Source organism: Aythya marila, assembly GCF_965140915.1.
Source record: "Aythya marila genome assembly, chromosome: 5".
NCBI classification, from domain to species: domain Eukaryota; kingdom Metazoa; phylum Chordata; class Aves; order Anseriformes; family Anatidae; genus Aythya; species Aythya marila.
Genome location: NC_139046.1, coordinates 5,772,238 through 5,792,790, shown reverse-complemented (window position 1 = coordinate 5,792,790; position 20,553 = coordinate 5,772,238). Strand labels below are relative to the sequence as shown.

At 39.8% G+C, this 20,553-nt stretch overlaps 1 protein-coding gene across 1 annotated transcript; it reads right to left on the bottom strand.

The window, feature by feature from the left end:
• Window positions 1-165: 165 nt before the first annotated feature.
• On the bottom strand, window positions 166-15,836 carry PCNX4 (pecanex 4). Its single transcript, XM_082761399.1, has 12 exons — window positions 15,579-15,836; window positions 13,213-13,268; window positions 11,825-12,551; window positions 10,010-10,189; window positions 9,404-9,918; window positions 8,501-8,601; window positions 8,229-8,351; window positions 7,722-8,085; window positions 4,955-5,058; window positions 3,463-4,499; window positions 2,789-2,975; window positions 166-2,413 (listed from the first exon to the last, which is right to left on the bottom strand). The coding sequence occupies exons 3-12, from the start codon at window positions 12,511-12,513 to the stop codon at window positions 2,162-2,164; spliced, it is 3,552 nt and encodes a 1,183-aa protein (XP_082617525.1). The 5' UTR covers window positions 12,514-12,551; window positions 13,213-13,268; window positions 15,579-15,836; the 3' UTR covers window positions 166-2,161.
• Between the last annotated feature and the right edge of the window lie 4,717 nt (window positions 15,837-20,553).

Here is a 20,553-nt window from a genome sequence, read left to right as displayed (position 1 = left end):
GAATAAGGGGCTGCAGAACACGCTGCCTGCAATAGCAGGGGACAGGATGTTACAATGCATTAGAGCCTAGCTCTATATTCCTGTCCATAAACAGGAATTCTGCACGTAAGTAATTCTATTCCTCCATCTGGTACCAATCGAGATCTCGGCTGGAATACCAGGGCCAGTTACCAGCACCGCTTTGTGAAAGGCTGGGTACCAGATGGAACGAACCGGAGGACAGCAAGAGAAAATGATCACAGCTCTCTTCAGTCTCAGTTCTCAACTAGTTTATTCGGTTTACAGAAGACAAAAAATGAGGGCAGAAATTATAACCATCAAATAAAAGACTGCTGCTGCTGAAAAAAAAAGTAATTAAAACTTCTGTAACCACACAGAGGACAAAGTCAGTAGGAGGTGTACAACAAGGCAGGGAGGTTTAAATTAATTTTAGGGGGAAAAAAAAAAAGACAAACCCTCTCCAACTGTTGCAAGAACAGCAAAGAACTGTAGTGAACTACTTGATAAACTCATGCTATACTTGATACTAAATTTTAAGTTGAATTATACATTTGCCAGGAGTAGTTCCTTTTGACAGCGAGCTGAAGCATGAGCTCTCTGAAAGCCCCTTCCAGATCTGTTTCCACAATTCTGCATTTCCGGATACAGTTCGTGGCCAACCAAGGATTTTTTCAGGTTATCAGCACTCGGCTATTTATGCTCCTGCACACCAATCACTTTCTAAAAGCTGATTCCACTAATACTCTGTGTGAATTTTTATGTGCTGTTAGAGGGCTCTACCCTGGGGTCTGAAGTTTGTTTCGTTACCACTTCTGAATTCCATTCCAAGGTTGGCGTATTTCTTTAAAGTAATTTATGGGCACCAATCAAAACAATCGGTTAACAGCTTGGCATGTAGCACACAGTCCTGTGACAAATTTTATCCAATAGCAAAAGGTCTTAAAAGGTGAGGTGTAGAAGTAATAAACATGCTCCAATTAAACAGGACTGGGTTTTATAAACCAATACCAAAACTATTACAGAGCAGATCTCTGTGAAATTGATCCTAGTTTAAGACAGACAATTATTTACATCCTGCTGCGCATACACCGGCAGTAACTACACAGTAACTACTGACCTACAGAGAAAGTACACTCACGTGCTAATGGCGGGTGGGAGTGACCAGGAGAAACACATCGCTGGAGAGATGACCCAAACCTGTTTTCAAGGAGACCTGTAACACTGCAAACCAACTGCCAAACTCTGTTCTAACCTTTGCAAAGGTTAAAAAAATAAAAGTTCTCTCAAAGACAGCTGGGTTCCTCTCCTCCCACCCCTCCACCCTCAATCATCGAGCTGTTTTCGTGGAAGACTGGTTAGTGGTATGGACACGGGTTACACACAACAACTTGTATATATATAAATATATATGGATACTGGAGGAAGGAAATAAAATCAATCCATTTGGACTTAAATTCCTTCTTCCCCCTAATTAGACATGTTCACGTTCATCAGTAGGTCACAGGGGTTATCAATGTGTCAGGCCGCACACTGTTTTATACAAATTGTCTTTGACCCCAGAACAAGCACTTGGTAAAAATCCTCCCAACTTCTTGCTAAAGCACATAACTGATAAGTTACTAGAGCTAACGAGGATCACCTAAAGTCATATATATTATAACAAATGCTAAAACTGAACTCAGTCCCATATAAAATGGCCAGAATAAAAAAATTCATATAAATAGTCATATATACACTTTGGTTACCAACTCTGTGGTTGACGGTTCTACAATGAGCTGTAACTTGGCAGAGCAAGTCACCTGTCCAACTATTAAAAAGAAAAAAACAAAAACAGAATGCACCAAAAATAGTTAATGATCAGAATCATGCTGCTCTCCTCTAACCTAGAGAAGAGAATTTCAGCATTTCCTGGCTCGTCAGCCACACAGGCAATGGTGTCTCAAATGTTCCAGCAGCAAGAAAACCACTCGCAATGTCCTGCCTGCCGAAGGTTCTGGCTAGCACCATTTCTGTGCAAATTGTGGACGCTGGCTTGGCACTGCCACCCAACGCCATTACGAGAGTAAACTCTTCTAGCGTATAAATGTAGCATGAGCATGTTTTCCAACACGCAGATGGAAAATACAAAACAATAATACTACTACAAAGTGCTACAGAGAGCCTAGAACAAAGGCAGATGCAGAAGCTCGGATGAATAAACGGGGTAGCCAAGAGGTGGGTCTGCAGCTTGCACAGTAAGGTTTCTCAGAAGAACTGGGTGTGCCTGGATGCTGTAGCGCTCTTCATCATCATTCGTAGCATACAGCAGCTCCCAGGACAAATTTGCCCACTGACCCCGGATAGCTTCATTGTTCAGTTTTCCCACTTGTACTAACAACTCCTGGAGAGTGAGGACTCGCCCAGTGTAAATTCCCTTCAAAAACAAACAGATCAAAACGTTCAGTACATGCTGAAAAAAGACACACAATGCTTTAGTTACAAAGCACTACAAGCAGCTTTGGGACTTCACATGCTACGAACACCGGCCCTCTGAAGTAGCAAGCTGTATAAATTGGTCTCCCTGATTCAATTCTTCCATCTTGGAACACAATCAGCAAATTTTACTGCATCTGAAGAACAATGCCTTGTTATTTCCAACAACAGTGATGTCAGTTTCTGTTTAGTACAAACACAAATTTGGTAGCACAGCTTCATGTTTTGGAACACAACAATGGGGGGAGGAAAAACAAAAAAACAGTGGGAAGGAAACCAAACCTTGACATTGCTAATCAGTAATTTTTCTTCTTACCATATTTGGATCATGTCCCAGCGAAAAAAGGTATGGCTTTTCCTGAAGAACTGCTTGCTGCCACTCAAGATCCGATACCAGCCCGATGTACCAATCATTTTCGTATTCTTCCAGATAGTTAACTAGTTCTTTGAAGTTCTCAACTGGCCCCAGGCTTGCTTTGTCAACCATCAGTTTAAAAGTGTATCTGAAACGTACAGAAAGACCTACAGTAAGCACTGCTGCAAAGACAGGAGGAAGAAAGCCTCTCAGCAGTGCCAACTTGCTAAGTTACCACTTGTCAGCAGACGAACTGGAAGTTAGTAGGCACAACTTTTAGCTAACCTAGACGTGAAACACATTTGCTGAAACATCTTTCCTTCACTTCAAACACTGTTCCCTCTGCCTGATAATGGAAAGTGCCAAACATTGAACTCCATCGCAATTCTATTAGATTTTGTGTTTTTCCCCACTTCAGAAGGCAGATTTCCAGTATTGGAGGCAGCTGCAGTGGGGAAGGGACTACGGAAGGACATCACAGGCTTCACGGCTCAGGGTTACAGGCAATATTCATGTAGAAAGAAGCTACAAATTTATTTAAATATTATGGTTTTAAAATGAACTACTCTTAGCAAACTGATACTTTCAAAGCCCAGTACTCCTGTATCACTGTTCAGATCTGTGAGTCTGTTTACCTGAATGCTTTCAGGGCAAGCTGGAACAGCTCTGGTTTGCCCGTTAGCCAGTCCAACCCAACAGACCATGGGATGCCACCGGTGTATGCTCTGAACACATGGCTCGGGGCTGGCACAGTGTTATCCAGTCCAAACAGACCAAAGCAACACGACAACACACCATGGACATACAAATCTTTCAAAGCTTCATCTTTCATGAGGTCTTCAAGTAAATTGGAAGGCTTTTCTGTCAGATGAAAAAAGTCCAGCTGACTCAAAATGAAATGGTACCACTCTTCTGGAAACCTCTGCCGCATTTCATTGACTTTCGAAGTAGGCACCGGGGCCGTTCGCCATTCCTCAGGGATGCTCAACAGCTCTGAGTACGAGCAACTGAACTCAACCTGAGGTAAAATTTCTTCCTGTTTTCCTTTGTCTACAGCAGGGAGCCCAAGGACAACAGCCCTGTGTAACTTATCATCTGGTGACATTTCCTGTAGGACATCTTGGCCCTGTGTTTCCACAGATCCTGGAATAGAGAGATGTGCTTTTGGTGTCATTCCCAAACGTCCAGGTTCTTTTCTGTCTCTCATTTTGCCCCTGGGTTCGAGATCAAAAATGTCACTATCATCAGTCCAGTCCTCAATTGTATCAACAGTAAAGCTATCTTCATCCCTCAGAGGCCTGGGTGTTCCTGCTGCACTGCTGTGCTGATTTTCTGGAAATGATCTTTTTTTGTTCTTGTCCGCACTGCCCAGGTTGTCCCGTATTTTTGATTTCTTATAACAATACTGGACAAGCATCCATACAAGCACTTTAATGAAATCATCTTTCAGGTGCTTCAAATTCTCATGGGAGTCGATTATTCCAGATAACACATTTCTGGCGTCAGAATACAGTCTCACAGGTAAAACAGTACAAGGAGTCAAAATGTGTCCAAAATGGTTGTTAAGAGAGAGAATCTTTGTGTGCTCCTGTTGTTCGAAGGCCATTTCAAAAATCTCATCAACTTTGTGAGCTTCAGCAGCATGACAGGATGTTTCCTGCAATTCTAGCCCCTAAGGCACAAATGAGAACAATTTGGGTTTAGTCTTCACCAGTACCTATGCTTAAATACTAGCAAGTTCTGTTTTCTTGCAGCGTTTTTCTCCACAAATGAAGACATGCTCCATTATCAGCATTTCCAGAAGTGAGTTACCAACAAATCTAACCAGACATAATGATAACCCCAAAGCAGTCACTACGCTGCTAGGCACAGATAAGAATCTTAGGAAAAAAGCCAACAACTTCGCCTCATGAAGATCTGTATTAACGAGCTTACTAAAAATGTTACGTTACAAGGTAGATGATAAATAATTTCACAACTGCTAAGCACGTCAGCTCTAAGACCAGTTAATATAGAAATAACACTTAACATAAAAAAAATTGACTGTAATGTCAGGTAAATTAATGACATTGCATAAGTAACCAGTAAGTTACTTATACAGTGAGTTAATCCTCAGCATGCACTTACCTTAATGTTAACACCACAATAAGTGAAGCCTTTTTCTAGCACCAATATCCACATCAATCTATCCTGAAAACGGCACAGGTAATGTGATCCAGGTAGAAAGAGACCTAGACAAGAAAAAAACAACAAAAAATACACAGAAGCTGTGGTATAACTGTAGCATTATATCAACAAAAGCCTTTTCCACACGCCAGCTAAGAAATTGGTCTGTGTACACAAAACATTCAACATAAAAAAATAATTAAAACTGACTAATTAATACCCTAGAATCTTAAAGGAATTAGCTGCAAAGATACATGTTGAAATTGTGGTGCTATCTTTGAAAATGCTGTGGAAAAGCGTGGAACCATTAAAGAACCACAGGACAACAGTTTTCATCCTGGACCAGGGTTAAGCAACCCCACCCTCAGTTCCCTTTGTGGATGTGACCGTCACGATTAACGATCGTCTTTGGCTGCATTTCCAAGTGCACAGCTCCCACGGGGGTCACTTGGAGATCTGAAATTCTTCTGAATGCTGAATACAGGAAAGAATCATGAGCTAGTACATGGGTACCTTGATGGCCCTGCTTACTGTGGAGTACAGAGTTTACTTGTCATGGGGGAAATAAAAATCTAAGTCAACACAAGTTGGTACCTACACTACCAGTTCCTAAATTAATTTGCCTGCATTCTGGAGTGATTAGAAATATCCCCCAGGATGCAAAATCCAGAGTGCTACAGAACTGTCAGATTACCAATGACATGGTGTTGTACCCATTTTACAGATCCATAAATAGAAGCAGAGAAATGAAGACCTACATTTTCAGGAACACCTATTTCTAAGGGCTTCTCTTTAAAGATATGTGAGCCAGTATCATACACATTGAATGCCAGCAACAGATACAATGGGAATCACCTGTGGTCTTTCTGAAGTACCCCCATAAGTAAATAAATAAATTCCATCACACTTTCTTGAGTCTGACATCACTAAAAATGCAGCCACGCAAGAACAACTGAAATTTGAAAATTAAGACCTGAACAGTTCAGGCCACAGTTCAAATTGATTAGTATTAAAAAAAAATATCCCACAATCCAGCTCTCACTGTAAAAATTAAATTACTTATGTCAAAAAAACAAAAAACAAAAAATAATAATAAAAAAAAAAACCCACACAACCATAGTATTGTTTTTCTCTTCTACCTATTTCAGTAGAAAAGGCAATGCCAAACTTCTGAGCAACTGGTGGATAATGATCTATTTAAGTTACAGCCTACTGTCAGCTCCTCCAACACAATGGTGCTGTTCTTAGCACAAGGTACCTTTAGTGCCAGTTTACAACTTGCTTCTGCTCTCTTTCACATCCAAGTGATCACTCACTTGCAGGGAGAATTTCAGTTTTAGAATGTTGTAAAATGGAATTAGTGAAACCAACCATTAATCTCTAGTTAAAATTTAAGTAACCTTTTCTATCCCAGTGAGCTAATGAAGTGCATTTTCTTGCTAACATTTTGCAAAGATTTTAATATTCTTCTTGGTAGCTGTTAAAGCTACTAAAACTCCTTAACATAGAAAAAAGTATGAATTTAAATTAAAATAGAGACACACAAAGTGGTACGTCTTCAAATTTTAACTCAGTTGAGAACACAGCATTTTTTCTTGCTCGAAGATGTTCATTCACAGATTTTCCCATTAAAGAGAGGACATTTTTACCATCAAGACTGGTGTTTTAAATTATTGAATCTGAGGTCACCACAGCCATAATGGCAATGGGGAAATAGAAAAACACACACAGAGGCTGATCGAGTAGACAGTGAAGCATCTCTCTATACTTTAGAGAAAAAAAAAAACTTACTAGTTTTTAATACCTTTCCACTTGTACTAAAACTGCAGCAATATTTCCTAGTAAAGCACTTGCATACATTCTTCAGGAAAGAGTGATTAAGGTTAACTTCCACTCTCTTTAAATATCAGTCCAAGCCATTTCCAGTTGCAAGCCATTTTCTAAGAGGCTTATGTAAATGTTTATCTCTTGTCAAAGTGCAACGATTATTTATGTTATACAAAGACTGTTTCCCTAGAAAACGAGCTTGCTATTTTAACAGTTATCCTGTCTCGAGCTGGGGGAAAAATCAGCATTTCCTCACTTCTGTTTATATAAATCTGTGAAATACCCATCTTGATGTCTTTCACAGGCTTTATGACCAGAAATGTTACAACCTCACCCTGACTGCCTGCATGAGATATGACACTGTCTCATCAACTGTTTCTGGTCTCAGCTGTGCACAGCTAGTTTAGTCTACAACATATTCTACAAACATCTAGTCCATATCCATCCTACCTAATTCATGTATCAAAATTAACAAAATCACCTTGAACAATGGAACTGATGAAAACAAAAGTGCATACATAAGCTCAAAGAGCAGTTTGAAACCACCTTCTCTTCACTGTTAAGAGAACTCCTCAATACACTTGCCTCTAATTAGGTGAGATAAATCCATAGCACCTTTCTTGTTCAGTATAGAAAGATTAGGATTGATACTGTTTCATCGCAGTTTTGTTTCTGCTTATTTCAAAGGCAACAAAGAATTGTTTTCTTACAAGAGCATATGAAGCAGAGAGGTATGAGAAGTAATCACTTTTTCTTCAAATGAACAATCGCTGAATATCAGATTTAACCTACGCATTTGAAATATGGTTTCAATCAGATGCTGCTTCTCATATTCCCCAGCAAAATCACATTTCTCAAAATATTTATATACATTCCATCACAGTGCTGCTAGCACACCTACCTAGGCTACCGGCTGCTAATGCAGACTGCAGAGCAACAGCCAGACTTGGAACCATCTGCTGGTAGTACACTGTATCGGAGCAAACACATGCTGTAGCGCCCACCGGTCCTGGCCAGCTTCGGATAGGCCTAGGAAAGCCAATCAAAAATACTGGTAGCGTGAAGAGTGGCAGCAGCGGAGAAGAAAGGAGCGCAGAGAGGGCGATGAAGATCAGCAGGATTGGGAAGAAAACCACATTCAGAGTGATTAAGGTGGCGGTAGATTTGCGACGTTGTTTTTTCTCTGTCCACGATGTCAGAAGAATGGCGATGGCGAACTGCAGCTTGGAGACAAACTGAAGCAGTCGATCCCGTAGGATGCCAACCTGCAAGGCACATATACAACAAGCACGTGCTTATTTATCCTCTGTATCAGAACACATTCAGCACTGCTAAAGCTGCCTTATCTAGAATAATTTTGAGAAAATGAAGCATGATTATCATTGATAATGATAATTATGGCAATTACCAGCAAGAGTCTGATTCCTGTATCAAGGCTCCTGTTCCACCAGAGGTCTGGACTGAGCACCAGCATTTGTGCCACTGACACAACCACTATGTCCAGCAGGGCATTCTCTGTGTTCTGCCATACCTAAAATGGAGATACGTTAGACATACATTTAAAAATCTCTTTATCTTTTCTCTGCTTTCCTGACCTGGAATATTTCTTCCAAGTCATTTTAATACTTAAACCACATAGAAGAGAATTGCTTAGGCTAATGTAATTAAATTTTGAATTACCATCCTAAATATTCTTGTGAATCCAATGCAAACAGACACAGAATGGAGATTTTGTAGCGAACGGTCTAGTGACAGGAATGCTATCATAGCAAATGGAGACACTGTAATTGAAACAAAAGAGTAACTGATTTCCTTTCAAAAACACAATTCAAGTTTACAGAGGTAAAGTCTTATTGCAGAATGGAAATCTTAGTGTAAAAAGAGAACTCCTCCCTTCATTATTACAAACTCCTCTTTGTGTTACACTTCCAGGATATCAAACAATGTATTTGCACTACTGGCCTGAGATTGCAACCATTTATGTGAATGCTTAGTTTTTACTTATTACTTTGCTCGTTTCCCTAAGGATAATGGGAATACTCATATTAACAAGTAAAAATAAACACGGAATAGTGCTCATCAATCCACTTCCCCAAAATGACACTTTTTTATGAAATTAAATTAATTTAAGTCTAATTTTGGCTCCTCCAAAGTACACAGATTTGTCCCAATCTCCACCAGCAAGGGGACTGTTCCCTTTAACTAACAAGTACAGTCAGCTTGAAGACTCCCAGTTCATTTTGTTTACCAAGTATTTTTGTTAAAATCTATTAGAGACATTTTTTTCAAAAGTGGATACTGATGTAAACAAAATCCTTTAAAAGGCCTTGTTTTCTGAGCTGGAGTTTTGAAAAGTTCATCTTCTTATATGTACCTCTTAAAAAAAAATCAGTTACCACTTTCAAATATTCTGAACCAATATTAATTACCTCAATGCATAATCAAGCAAAACATGAACCAATATTTTCAGCTACTTGTTTTTTCTTAGTTCATTCACAGAGTCTTGCACATACAGTAATTCTAGCGTTGTTTCAATCTCCCTAAAACATCATCTAACAAACAACAGATAGCGTGTATTCCTACCTAGTGTTAGTAAAATCCTCCTGACAACACCAACTTTCATTAGCCTTCTTTGCTTCTCCATGAACACAGTCACAGTCCTGATATCCTTTGGATAAAAGGGGTTTCGGAAGGTTCCAAACAAGTACACTCCCTGAATCTCTCTAAGAATCCACATAATTACAAGTAATACAATCAGGATATAACTTGCTATAGCCTGAGGACTGGCTTTGGAAAATGATGAAAAGCCTGCAAATTGATGCAGCAGGCCAGCTTCTATGAGAGCGAGTGTCAATACAGTCAAATAAAAAATAAATTCCCTCCACCCAAACTGTATTCTAAGACCACTGCGCATATGTTTAGATTTTCTGGAGGCTAAATGGCTGATCATGGTGTGTTTGAAGGCAAAACCAATCTCGCTTAGGTTAAGACTCAGTATGAACCCAAATCCAGTCATGAAGAGGATCACACCGAGAGTGCTGGGAATGAAATACGATGCTATTGCTGTTCCAGCAGAAATGAGAAACATTACTAATAACCTGTGAAGGAGAAAATAAAAAAGATTTGCTTGAAAAGAAAAAGGTTATCAACAATATTGCTATATTTTACCATTATATAAACAAAATTTACTTTGTGTTACTTGACATAGGTGAACCTCCTAGTCCAAACTCCAACAGTTGTTCCATTCCCCACAGAAAAAGTGCGTCAAGCGGGGGCAGAATTCCCATTGCCCACAAGAACGGCAGAAAAAGAAATACGATGTGCAAAATCTGGTTTGTCTGCTCTATAATGGGTGCGTTGACAGCAAACCTGGAAAGAAGAAATGCATTTGACTTCTGTGAAGGAAAACATAGCTGATGTGTGGGAAGGCTTTTTGTTTAACTAGTACAGTAAATCCAGAATTATAAACAGTACACATTCAATCTACAAAACCTCAACTGCTATTTTTTTTAAAAGGAAACATAAGGACAAATTTATGTTTTGGGCAGTAATGCATCAGCTAGAACACTGGAACATTGGCTTTTTTTTTTTATTAACAAGTTTGGAAGCTTTCAAATTACACAGATGAGCCAAATGTTCTAAGTATCCTAGTTATTTTTATACTATTGTGACTATAAACTTAGAAATACTTGTACAAAAGGAAGTCTAGAAGCTCTAAAACCTCAACCATTTTACCAAAATAAAAGTTAAGTATCATCTCAAAACTACAAAAACAAAACTTTTATGCAAGTCCAAGATCCAAGATGCAAGATTTAACACTGAAAGAATTGGCACGTTGCCTGCACATCAAGGTATCTACTCTCTTTAGGAACGTAAAATGTAATTTTGTACATAAAAGCTTTTAAATCTTTCTGTAAAAAAATATACAAATCAATATTAGAAGTCTGCATACATCCTAAGCCATACATAGTTCATCAGCAAGCTCATTTACTTAATGGTGGACTGCTAAGATCCATGACTTCTCTCTACTTCTTAGTAAATAAACAAGGAAGTCTCAAAAGAATTTGGTCAGGAATTTAAAGGTTTTTCTCCTCCCGAATTTAGATAGAAGAATTTGGTGTCCAAGACCATGTGTGTAATTACCATATTGTAACTGAAGAAGCAGCTAGGGTAAATCAAAAGCGAAGATATCTCCAAGTGCAAAAGTGGTAAAATCAAACATGCTTTTTTAAATGCATTTGATACAACCCAACTACAAAATACATACATGTGACAAAGTGATATTAGTATCACCTGACAAGGAAAAAGAATGCATAAAGTAAAACTAAAAGCATCTTGCTTTAAGAGATTCTACAAATGTTTCAGCTAAGACATTCATCTGAAAAGATGAAATATAAAACAGTCTCCCATTTGCACAATGATGCAGTTCTTCCTTATTACTAAAGCATTTAAAAATCCAAGTTCAAAATCCACATAACAAACACACAGCAAGGTTCACAGTGGTTTATCCACTCAGTAAAAGCCAAATTCCTGGTATTTTGGCCTGTAATTTATAACACTCTGCAGTGACTTTGCACAGACTAAATTAGAAAACATTGCAGGACAAAATTTGGATATAAATCTGGTACTCCTGAAGTTTGCAGTGTTTAAATTTACAGTTCCAGATCAGGAACATATTTTTGAGAACATATTCTTCAAAAGGATGTTGACGCAAATGCTCTCGTACAAAAATACCAAAATCAACTCTGTAGAAGACAATTTTAGCTGTCCCTAACTTAGAAGCCTCTCAGGGGCTCTCTCGGGGGCTTCTGAATTTATATGGAACACTAAAAAAAATTAAGAACAACTTTTTAAGCACAGTGCAGACATCATTGTCTGCTATGTGTTCTTCTAGCTTCATTTGGACTTCCTACAGCTGATTAAAACCTCAAATTTCATCTTTCTTACTAAAATATATACACAATAACCATTACTTTAATCAGCAAAATGCTGCATTAGCTTTACCTGTGTGCAAGATCCACTGCAATGAAGACAAAAATGTAGAAAGGTCTCATCAGAGCAGTGATTTCGTAAGTATCCAGTGGCTGGAAAGTAGCTGTTTCGGTAGCTGTGTTTATGATTAGCGAATACTCGGCTATACATACAGTCACCCATCCAAATACAAAGATCGTAACAGTTCCTCCAATGTTGCTATACAGCAAGGTTATTCTGTTTGGTAGCAGATACCAAGTTCCCAGCCCACACAATACCCCTGCCAGAAACGAATGAAACACGGTGTTGATTATATACTTCTTGCCAGGAATAATAAATTTTACTGTCTCTGAACCTACACAGCTGGAAAATTCAAACTCATCTTCATCTGTTAGTGTATTCTGAATTTGCATTCTTTCTACTGTCACTGTTTTCTGTTTTGCATATATATTTGCCATCTGAAGGATAAGTGCAGTAACAAACATCAGTCCTCCTGAAAGTGCTGCAGTGTAATAGTCTTTCATAATGTCTAACTGGTACAGAAGTGTTCCTACTCCTCCCAAAACCCATGGCATCAAGAAAAGAATAATCTGATTCACATATATGTAAGGAGGGGCACAATAGCCTAATTTAAACCGGGGACCTCCCAGCACAGTCTGTGGAAAGCGCTTCAAAAAGAACTCCTGCTTGTAATCATTCAGCAGAGGTACATCTGGACCCATTCTTATTACTCAGGAATGCTGGATGAATATCATTTTTCCTGTAAAAGAACAGAAAGAAAAAGAAGGAAATATTACCAAATCTGGAACTCAAAACTTAACCAGGGATTTTTTTTGTGTGTCCTATTTTCATTTACCAGATTGTAGTGGAATTCTAATATGTTAGTGTTAGTAAACATATCTTAAAGCATCCATAGAATCTGCTACCGGAATACAGCTACTAAGCAAACACCTAAGATAGAAAAAAAGATTATTTTATAAATAAAGAATTAAAAAAAAGTTGTTTTTACCCATCAGCATTTTTAGTGTCATAGAATCATCACAGAACGGCTTGGGTTGGTAAGGACCTTAAAGCCCATCTGGGTCCAACCCTGTGCCACGGCAGGGACACCTCCCACTAGACCAGGCTGGCCAAAACCCCATCCAGCTTGGGTTGGAACAATTCCTGGCAGCCTGTGCCAGGGCTTCACCACCCTCTGAGTAAAGAATTTCCACCTAACATCCAATCTAAATCTCCCCTCTTTCTGGTTAAAATCATTCCCTCTTGTCCTATCTGCCTGTGTAAAATGTCCTCCCTACACAGCCTAGTCACAGAACAGGATCTCAGCATGCAAAGCACCACATGAGACAGCGACAACAAACAGTTCACTTTCCGTATCCTAAAACATACAAAAAAAACCAAAACAAAACAAAACACAATACTTGTGAGTTGTAGCAGAATTGGCACATCAACATCTTCTTTATGTCAACGGAGAAAGCTGAAAAAAAGGAAAAAACATTCCTGTAAACCTTTACAGTGAATCATCAAACAAAAATCAGACATGAATACTCATTTAGAGGGCGTCAGGCAATGTAGAAGTAATGAATGCAAAAACGTAACTACAGTATTCAAATATAATTTTATGTTACTGGTCTCAAAAGCAAAAATCCATGAATGACAGGTATGACTATTCCAGGTAAGACACAGGTATTTGTCTTACAGCACAAGGAATGCAATGCAAAATAATTTCATAAATATTACTACTTTAAAAAGAGATGCTGAATTTTGTTGCCCAAGTACTGAAATTCTGACTTCCTTCTACTGGACCTGTATTATCTCATGAACACCCCTTAGCTATCACTGCTGATATAGTAAAAATGAACTCTACTGCCATGCAGTTTCCAGCCACCGTTGATTTCTTTGCTCTACAAAACCAAATACTTTCAGGTGCTTTTGAGCACATTTTACTCCTCACATTTAAACAGATACTGATTATCACAGGTCTAAGCTAGAAACAACGCCAATGAGATATCTTAAAGGCCATTGATAGGCATCATCACAAATGGAAATTTGCTTTCAGGGTACACCAAGTCAACGCACACCGCAATGAAAAGCAGGACCCTACAGGCTTGTTAACTACTCTCCATGAACACAGTGGATTTTAATTTTAAAAATTAAAAAACGGAATTTGTAAACATAGAACATGAAATACTGAAACCATAAAGATTTTTTTTGTCTTCCTATTTCAAGCCATTGTATGTTTTTGTTTTTAAGGGAAGGAGAAGGCAGTAGTCAGTCATAATGGAAAAGACACATGTTGACAATGGAGAGGGGAATTCATCGCAGCCAATTCAAGAATTTGAAAATGTAACAAGGACACACCCAATTAAAAACAATTTTAAAATGTAATTAAAAAAATATAATTCAGACAAGCTTGTCTATAAAAAGAAACACTGCTTAAAGAGCTATGTATGCATGAAACAAAGTTGCTCTGAAAGTTAAGCACAGTAGATTTATGTGTCTGTAAAGGACAGAAGATGAGTTTAAAGAAATGTAGAACCAAAAGGTGCATAGTTTTCCCTTAAAAACAGTTTTCTGGCAGCTGTGATTTTCTGCTCTAAAAAGGTCTGTTTTTGGTTCACGTTTTAGCTTGCATTTGTGTTTGTCACTTTATATTGCTAACAAAATGTTAACAACACATTCCTCTCACAGTTTCTGTGTAAACAATAGACATCTTTGTGCGAGACAAAATCTATGCATATAAACAATATGGTTCTACTCCAAAACCTAAGAGCCATAAAAAGAAGTGAGTTTATTTATAAATGACAAGTCAAAGAAATATGGAAATGATACTGTCAGCTATCCTCCTGGCTTCCCAAGTCAGGTAACGCGTTAGGACTTCAAAGAGGCACTCGTGCACGTCTCATTATTTCTGTGCAAAGCCTTAGCAACAAGACTCCACACATTAGGAAGTGTTTACAGGACCTGGCTTCAATATACATTCCTAACATACAGGCCTGGCCCGACTGTGACAACTTGCCTGGTTACCCAAACAGCCTGCACGACAACAGTTTGTCATCACTGGCAGGGATCTAAGTGACTTAGATGCTATCGTAACACGGATGATAAAAGGACTTTAACACCATAAAACCATTTAACGTGCTATCCCCACGATATCCTCCCTACATCCACATTGCATAAAAGAAAGTGAGACAACACAAATCTTGCATAAGTTCGGGCAGCAATTCACATGAAGGTGTGAATTTTTGGCTAGGTAAACATCATCATCCTTCGTATACACCAATGACAGATCGGTGCGGTTTGGTTTTATTTCAAGCAGATTACAAGAGAACATGTGTACAGCTCTCAAGTCAGCTAAGCTGCTGAAGCGGGTAAGGCTTAAAACTACTTACCTAGGTGGTCTTCTTTTCACGCGAGACTAAGCAAGGGTTATAAGCCACCTGCTAGCACAGCTCGGACAAATGCAAGCATGAGGGTGCAGGGGAAGCTGCAGACAGCCCCTGCCTGGGCAAACCCAGATGCACCTGTGCGAACCTACGTGCTAAAATGCCCACATTTCCACCCATTTCACCCCTCTGCTGCTTTTTAACAACGGAGAGACCAGGGCTACCTGGGGGCAGGCACAGAGGGAGGGGGGCACCACCGGTCTGACAGAGCCGGCCCCAGGGAAGGGCCCAGCTGCTGCTGCACCCCCCGGGATGGCCGCACCCCCTCCTCGTCCCCGGGGGGCCGCTGTCTGCGCCTCAGCAGCCGTGATGGAGATCGCCTCAGCGAGGCGGGCACCTACCTCAGGGCCGGGCTCGGAGCAGCTCAGGGGATTTGCGGGGCGGTGGGGAGAAGGGGGAACGGGGCTGAGCCTGCGGCAGAAGGAGGAGGAGGAGGAGGAGGAAGGACGGTGGAGCGCTCCCCACACGCACACCCCAGCCCCACGGCTTTCCACAGGGAGCGCGAACAGCACAGGCCGCGACCCAACGCTCCTCCCCGCCGCCGGGGCCCCTCCGCCCGGCTGCTGCTGCCGCTGAGGACGGCGGGGAAGGAGGAGGAGGAGGAGGCGGCTATGGGCAGCGCCGAAGCCCGGCCTCACGGCGGCGGCGCCCCCTCCCCTCAGCCCCCGCCGCCATTTTGTCTCCGCCTCAGGGCCGACGCCGCGCGGGAACGCCCGGGCTGCCCGGGGGGGAAATGGCCCCGGCCTGAGGGGAGCTGCTCCGGGCGGCTTCTCGGTGGGGCTGGCACACGGGGTGCGAGGTGGAGGCGAAGACGAAGGGCTGGCCGCCTTCCCCACCCCGCTGCGGATCGTTTGGTCCCGGGGCTGGCCGGTGCTCAGCGCCACCGCTTCCCTCAGAGGCTCTGTGTGTGCCTTCCTCACAAAGCTGTCGCCTTCCCGCTGTAAAATCAGACCTGTGGCCTTGTGGCGGATCCCCAAAATTAAATGTGAAGAGAATCCCTCAGCTCACACAAGAGCTGTGCCAGGGGATGGTCGCTGCTGCTGTCCCAGATCCTGTAGTGCTGCTCTCGGAGCGTTGTCCCCCTTCCTCCGCTGAATTCATCGCCTAAAGTTTCTTTCTGTCCCTCTGAGAGCTGCCGTAAAAATGTCTGAGGCTGTTTTTTCATCATCTGTTTAGTTACTTCTAATCTTCCCATAATAACGGACTTGTCAGACACTTGTCAGACTTCCCATAATAACCAAACTGGTCTGTTAATCCTTAATTCTGACTTTTTTTACATGAATATTCAATATGCAACGTCCCAATAGTAAATTAAAACATTTAGCACAAATACTCAATCTACAGCATCCTGAAATCATATTAAAATAAAATATTTTTATTCACATGGACATTAGTCACTTTAATGGTCTTTCTCAGTTTATGTAAATCAAACTAAAGATGAAAATACTGGTTCTAGCCACAGGTATAGGAAGGTGCATTCTCAGTTTTCTTTTAGGTTAAATAAATGTTAGCATTCACTGGCAAATTGAAATTTTAATCCTATACTTTAAATACTTCTCTCTCTATATATTTTATACTTTTTCTAATTTAAATCCTTAATGCAATACTACTTAATATTTCAAATTACACATATTAAACATTGAGAATATTTAAGAGTGAGCACGATATAATTTATAGCTAATAATGATAAAATGTGTAACTGTATTCAATAGGACATGCATAAGTCTACTTTAATATCCATGTTATAACAAACACTATATGAATTCTTAGAAATAATTACATCCATTTTAATCTGAATCTCTAATAAAATTTAACACACTAGCATATGCTTAACATCTCAGATAGGCCAGAGGGATTTCTGTTATAAATTTAATTTGAATTAGATGCATTATAACCTTTTTGTAAGCTTGTTAAACTGTATTATTCAGAGACAATAAAAAGACAGATTGGGGTATCCAGTGTAAAACCTTGGGAACACTACCAAAACAAAATGCTGATTAACATTTACTGAGTTTCTTTTAAATGAGGCTCAATGGTATAAATAATAATAAGGGTCCAGCCTGCTGGAAGATAAATGCACGTGTCTCAAGCTCTGTGTGTTCTCCAGGTTCCTTGACTTAAGATTTGTTCACCCTGACCTTGAAATGTATCTCTGGCAATGTGATTAAAACTAAATGTAAGGTAAATAGCTTCTCTGTACAATTCACTAGGGTCTGTGGCAGGTATTTACTTTTTTGGCTGATGAGTTTCAGCCAGTCCTCATTTACCAAATCAACTACAGTTTTATAAAGGTGATGATTCTGTTCTGGAATATGTAAATCCTAAATAAGAATTGCAGGGGAAAGCAGACATTAGCTTTATTTCTTCACAAGCTCTGCAGTTTGTGTTTCAAAGCTCAGAGAAGGGTTCTTGCCTGCCCTCATTTCCCGTAGTTTCTCTTATACTCAAAAGAATAAAAAAGAATTTCAGTCAGTGCAAACTTCAAGCTTTCTAAAGGAAAGGGGAGCATGCTAATTTATTTCTCTAAAAGTTCTAAGAGTTTTCCCAGTCATATAAAATAAAACTTACTAAACAGAAAAGTGTTCAAATTAAATTCTGCCAACCTCTGGCTGCCTTTTCCAGATTTTCATAGAATATATAACTGCAAGCATGTGAATAGTCCTACTGAAACTAATAGGAGTCTTCATCTGCTTAATTTAGGATGTACATAAGCTATTTGCAGCCTTACAACTTGCTTTTTGGCTTGCTTCTTTTTAGTTTGTGAAAGGGCTATTAATCCTGAACCTCCAAGTAATCATTGTGTGTATTTCCATACTTTTTATGTTTACTTTCTTCAGAATGATGAATGCAGTAGCGAATATTTTTCTTACTGACCTTTCTCCTCTTTAAAGATAAACTGAAAAAGTGATTTTTGGTTTTGAATGCATCTTTATATGTATGGATAATAACACCAGAAACAGGTGCTTTATTGCATTTACTAACCATTAAGGAAGATGGAGCTTGTAGGACATTATTCTTTTTAAAGAGAATTAGTGTAAGTTAAAAAAAAAAAGGCAAAAAAAAAGCTTTCTTTTGAGTCAGACTATGAAAGTTATTTATTCTCTTTCTCCTGATGCCTGAAGTTAATTATTGCTATTTTGAGATCTGTAAACTGGCTTTCCCAAACAAAAGATGTCAGAATGAAATCTGATTCCTCAGATTGACTCAGTCTTTTTGTTCTCCGTTCTATACCAGGCCCATCATTTGTATAGCAGCGTGGCTTTCTGGAAAGCTGTGTGTGCTGGATGTATGTTATCCACACCTACTTTTCTGTTGCTCCCTTGGAAGTAATTCCTTTAGACGATATGGCCTTAGGCTGGCAGAAAAACGTGGCATACTAGGTAGTTTCCTTCTTTCTGGATGACTATCCCTTTAAAATAAAACCATCTACTTTACAAAAAAGTGCCCTGTTCCTACATGTGCAAGATACCTATGTTTTCCAGGGGGCAAAGGCTTCTCATGGCATTTCTGAACTACTATTAATTGTGCAATCATAACAGTCATCCATGTAATTAATGGGTTTTATTAACTGAAGTATAACCTTCCATTTAGCTACCCTTCCTTTATGGCAGCTAAAAATATACTTCAAGTAATTTGAGAGTTGATACATAGCTATTTCTTGTGACATTAAATCAAGATACAAGTATTTCTTATCAATTTATTTTTGTGCATAATGAGGTTTGGACTTTTTTGAGAACACTAATCTTCTTCCAGTATTACTGCCAGTGGGGGATAAAACAGTCTGTGAGACTGAAGATGCCCTTGGCTTTTAGTTTGTATAGGATATTGCTAAAATCAAGAGCTGTGAACTGAATTCTGTTCGTTTAACAAAGCAAGGTTTTCCTGCTTGCTGTTAATGCTGAAAACATCTTGATTATGGAAGCAATCTAGTTAAATATTTTACATTTTGGGAAAGACTCACTTGCCTTTGAAGTCTCTTTCAATTGCTGTGTTTTGAGAATCTATCACTGATCTGAGGAGAAGGGGACAGAGAAAGAATTACAGATTGCAAATTTGTGTACTACTTGAATTGTAAGTGACAACCCAGGATTGACTATGGGATGTTTAGTCTGACAGGGTGTAACAGTCCTGTGGCCATACAGGCTTCACAGTTGTCATTTATACTGCAGTCCGTGGCCACATAGATTTTGTGGTTATAAATGGAGACAGACTGTGTGCAAGACATGCCACACGCACTAGTTATTGAAGACTGGGTTCAGATTGCCTCCATCAGGCATCGAACTTTGCAACAGATTCTTGACCCCCCAAATTAATGCAGAGACCTAAGTGGGATATTTGAGAGGAGTAGGTATGTGTCTGGAGGTCTCCAGGGGATGTCAGCACTCACTGAGCGGAGAGCTGCCAATGTTAGCCATCAGGAAACATCACTCCAGGAGCTGGTCTGAGCTGCTGGCTTTGTGCCTCTAATTCCTGGCTGTCCATAAGGTGCCTCCATGCACGCAGCAGTGACACCCTTGGCAGGGCCAGCAGCTGCTTGTGAACGTTTGTGTTTTTTTTTTTTTTTTTTTTTGTTGTTCTTTTTCAAAAAAGCAGACTGAAGATCTCAGTGTGAAAATTCTCATGTGAAATTCCCACGACGTTTAGGAGTGCAGCTGTTGTTTCTCAGTACACACCGCAATCATCAGTTGTTCCTACGGCAGTACAGACCATTAGGCCCGCTGGTGAATCTCAAACTTCATGTAAAGAAAAGCATTTTTAGCATAAGAGTTAAAGGCCTAGAACATCCATCCACATGCTTCACCTTGCTAGCAGCAACAAATGGATTTTTGTCACTGCTAGAATCACAGGAAACAGGACTGTGTTGGGGTGCTGGGGGTTAGGGGAACACAAGCCAACCACCAAAATGCTTCCGAAGAGCAGAGCTCTTACAGGTGGCAGTACTTGGACGGTAGATTAATATTTTGGGTGAACTGGTTGCTCTTGAGAAGAAGTTGTGAGCATGCCTGTGTTTAAGCCTGTCCAGGTCTGTCCTAAGTAGTAAAAGTAGTAAAACTATATATATATATATACACACATATATATACCCATATATATATACATGCACATGCATAAATGGTAAAGTGCTGTTCTTTGCTGGTGCTCAGGATACATCAATACTGTTAATTAAGCTTCATTAGTTTGATGTCCAGCTTTTCTGACATGGGTTTTGATCTAATCTTTCAGAATCCTAAAACTCTGCCTTTTTTTTCTTTGTATGTGCAAGTACATTTAAAAAGGATTTTCATAATTTCTTTGTGTCCAGCTTCTCTAATAAGG

Coding starts and splice junctions, on each gene's coding strand:
- PCNX4 (XM_082761399.1), bottom strand. CDS start 12,513: ATGGGTCCAGATGTACCTCTGCTGAATGATTACAAGCAGGAGTTCTTT. Junction 8,602..9,403: donor GAGGATTTTACTAACACTAG/GTAGGAATACAC, acceptor TTTCAATTACAG/TGTCTCCATTTGCTATGATA. Junction 2,414..2,788: donor TGGGACATGATCCAAATATG/GTAAGAAGAAAA, acceptor TTGTTTTTGAAG/GGAATTTACACTGGGCGAGT.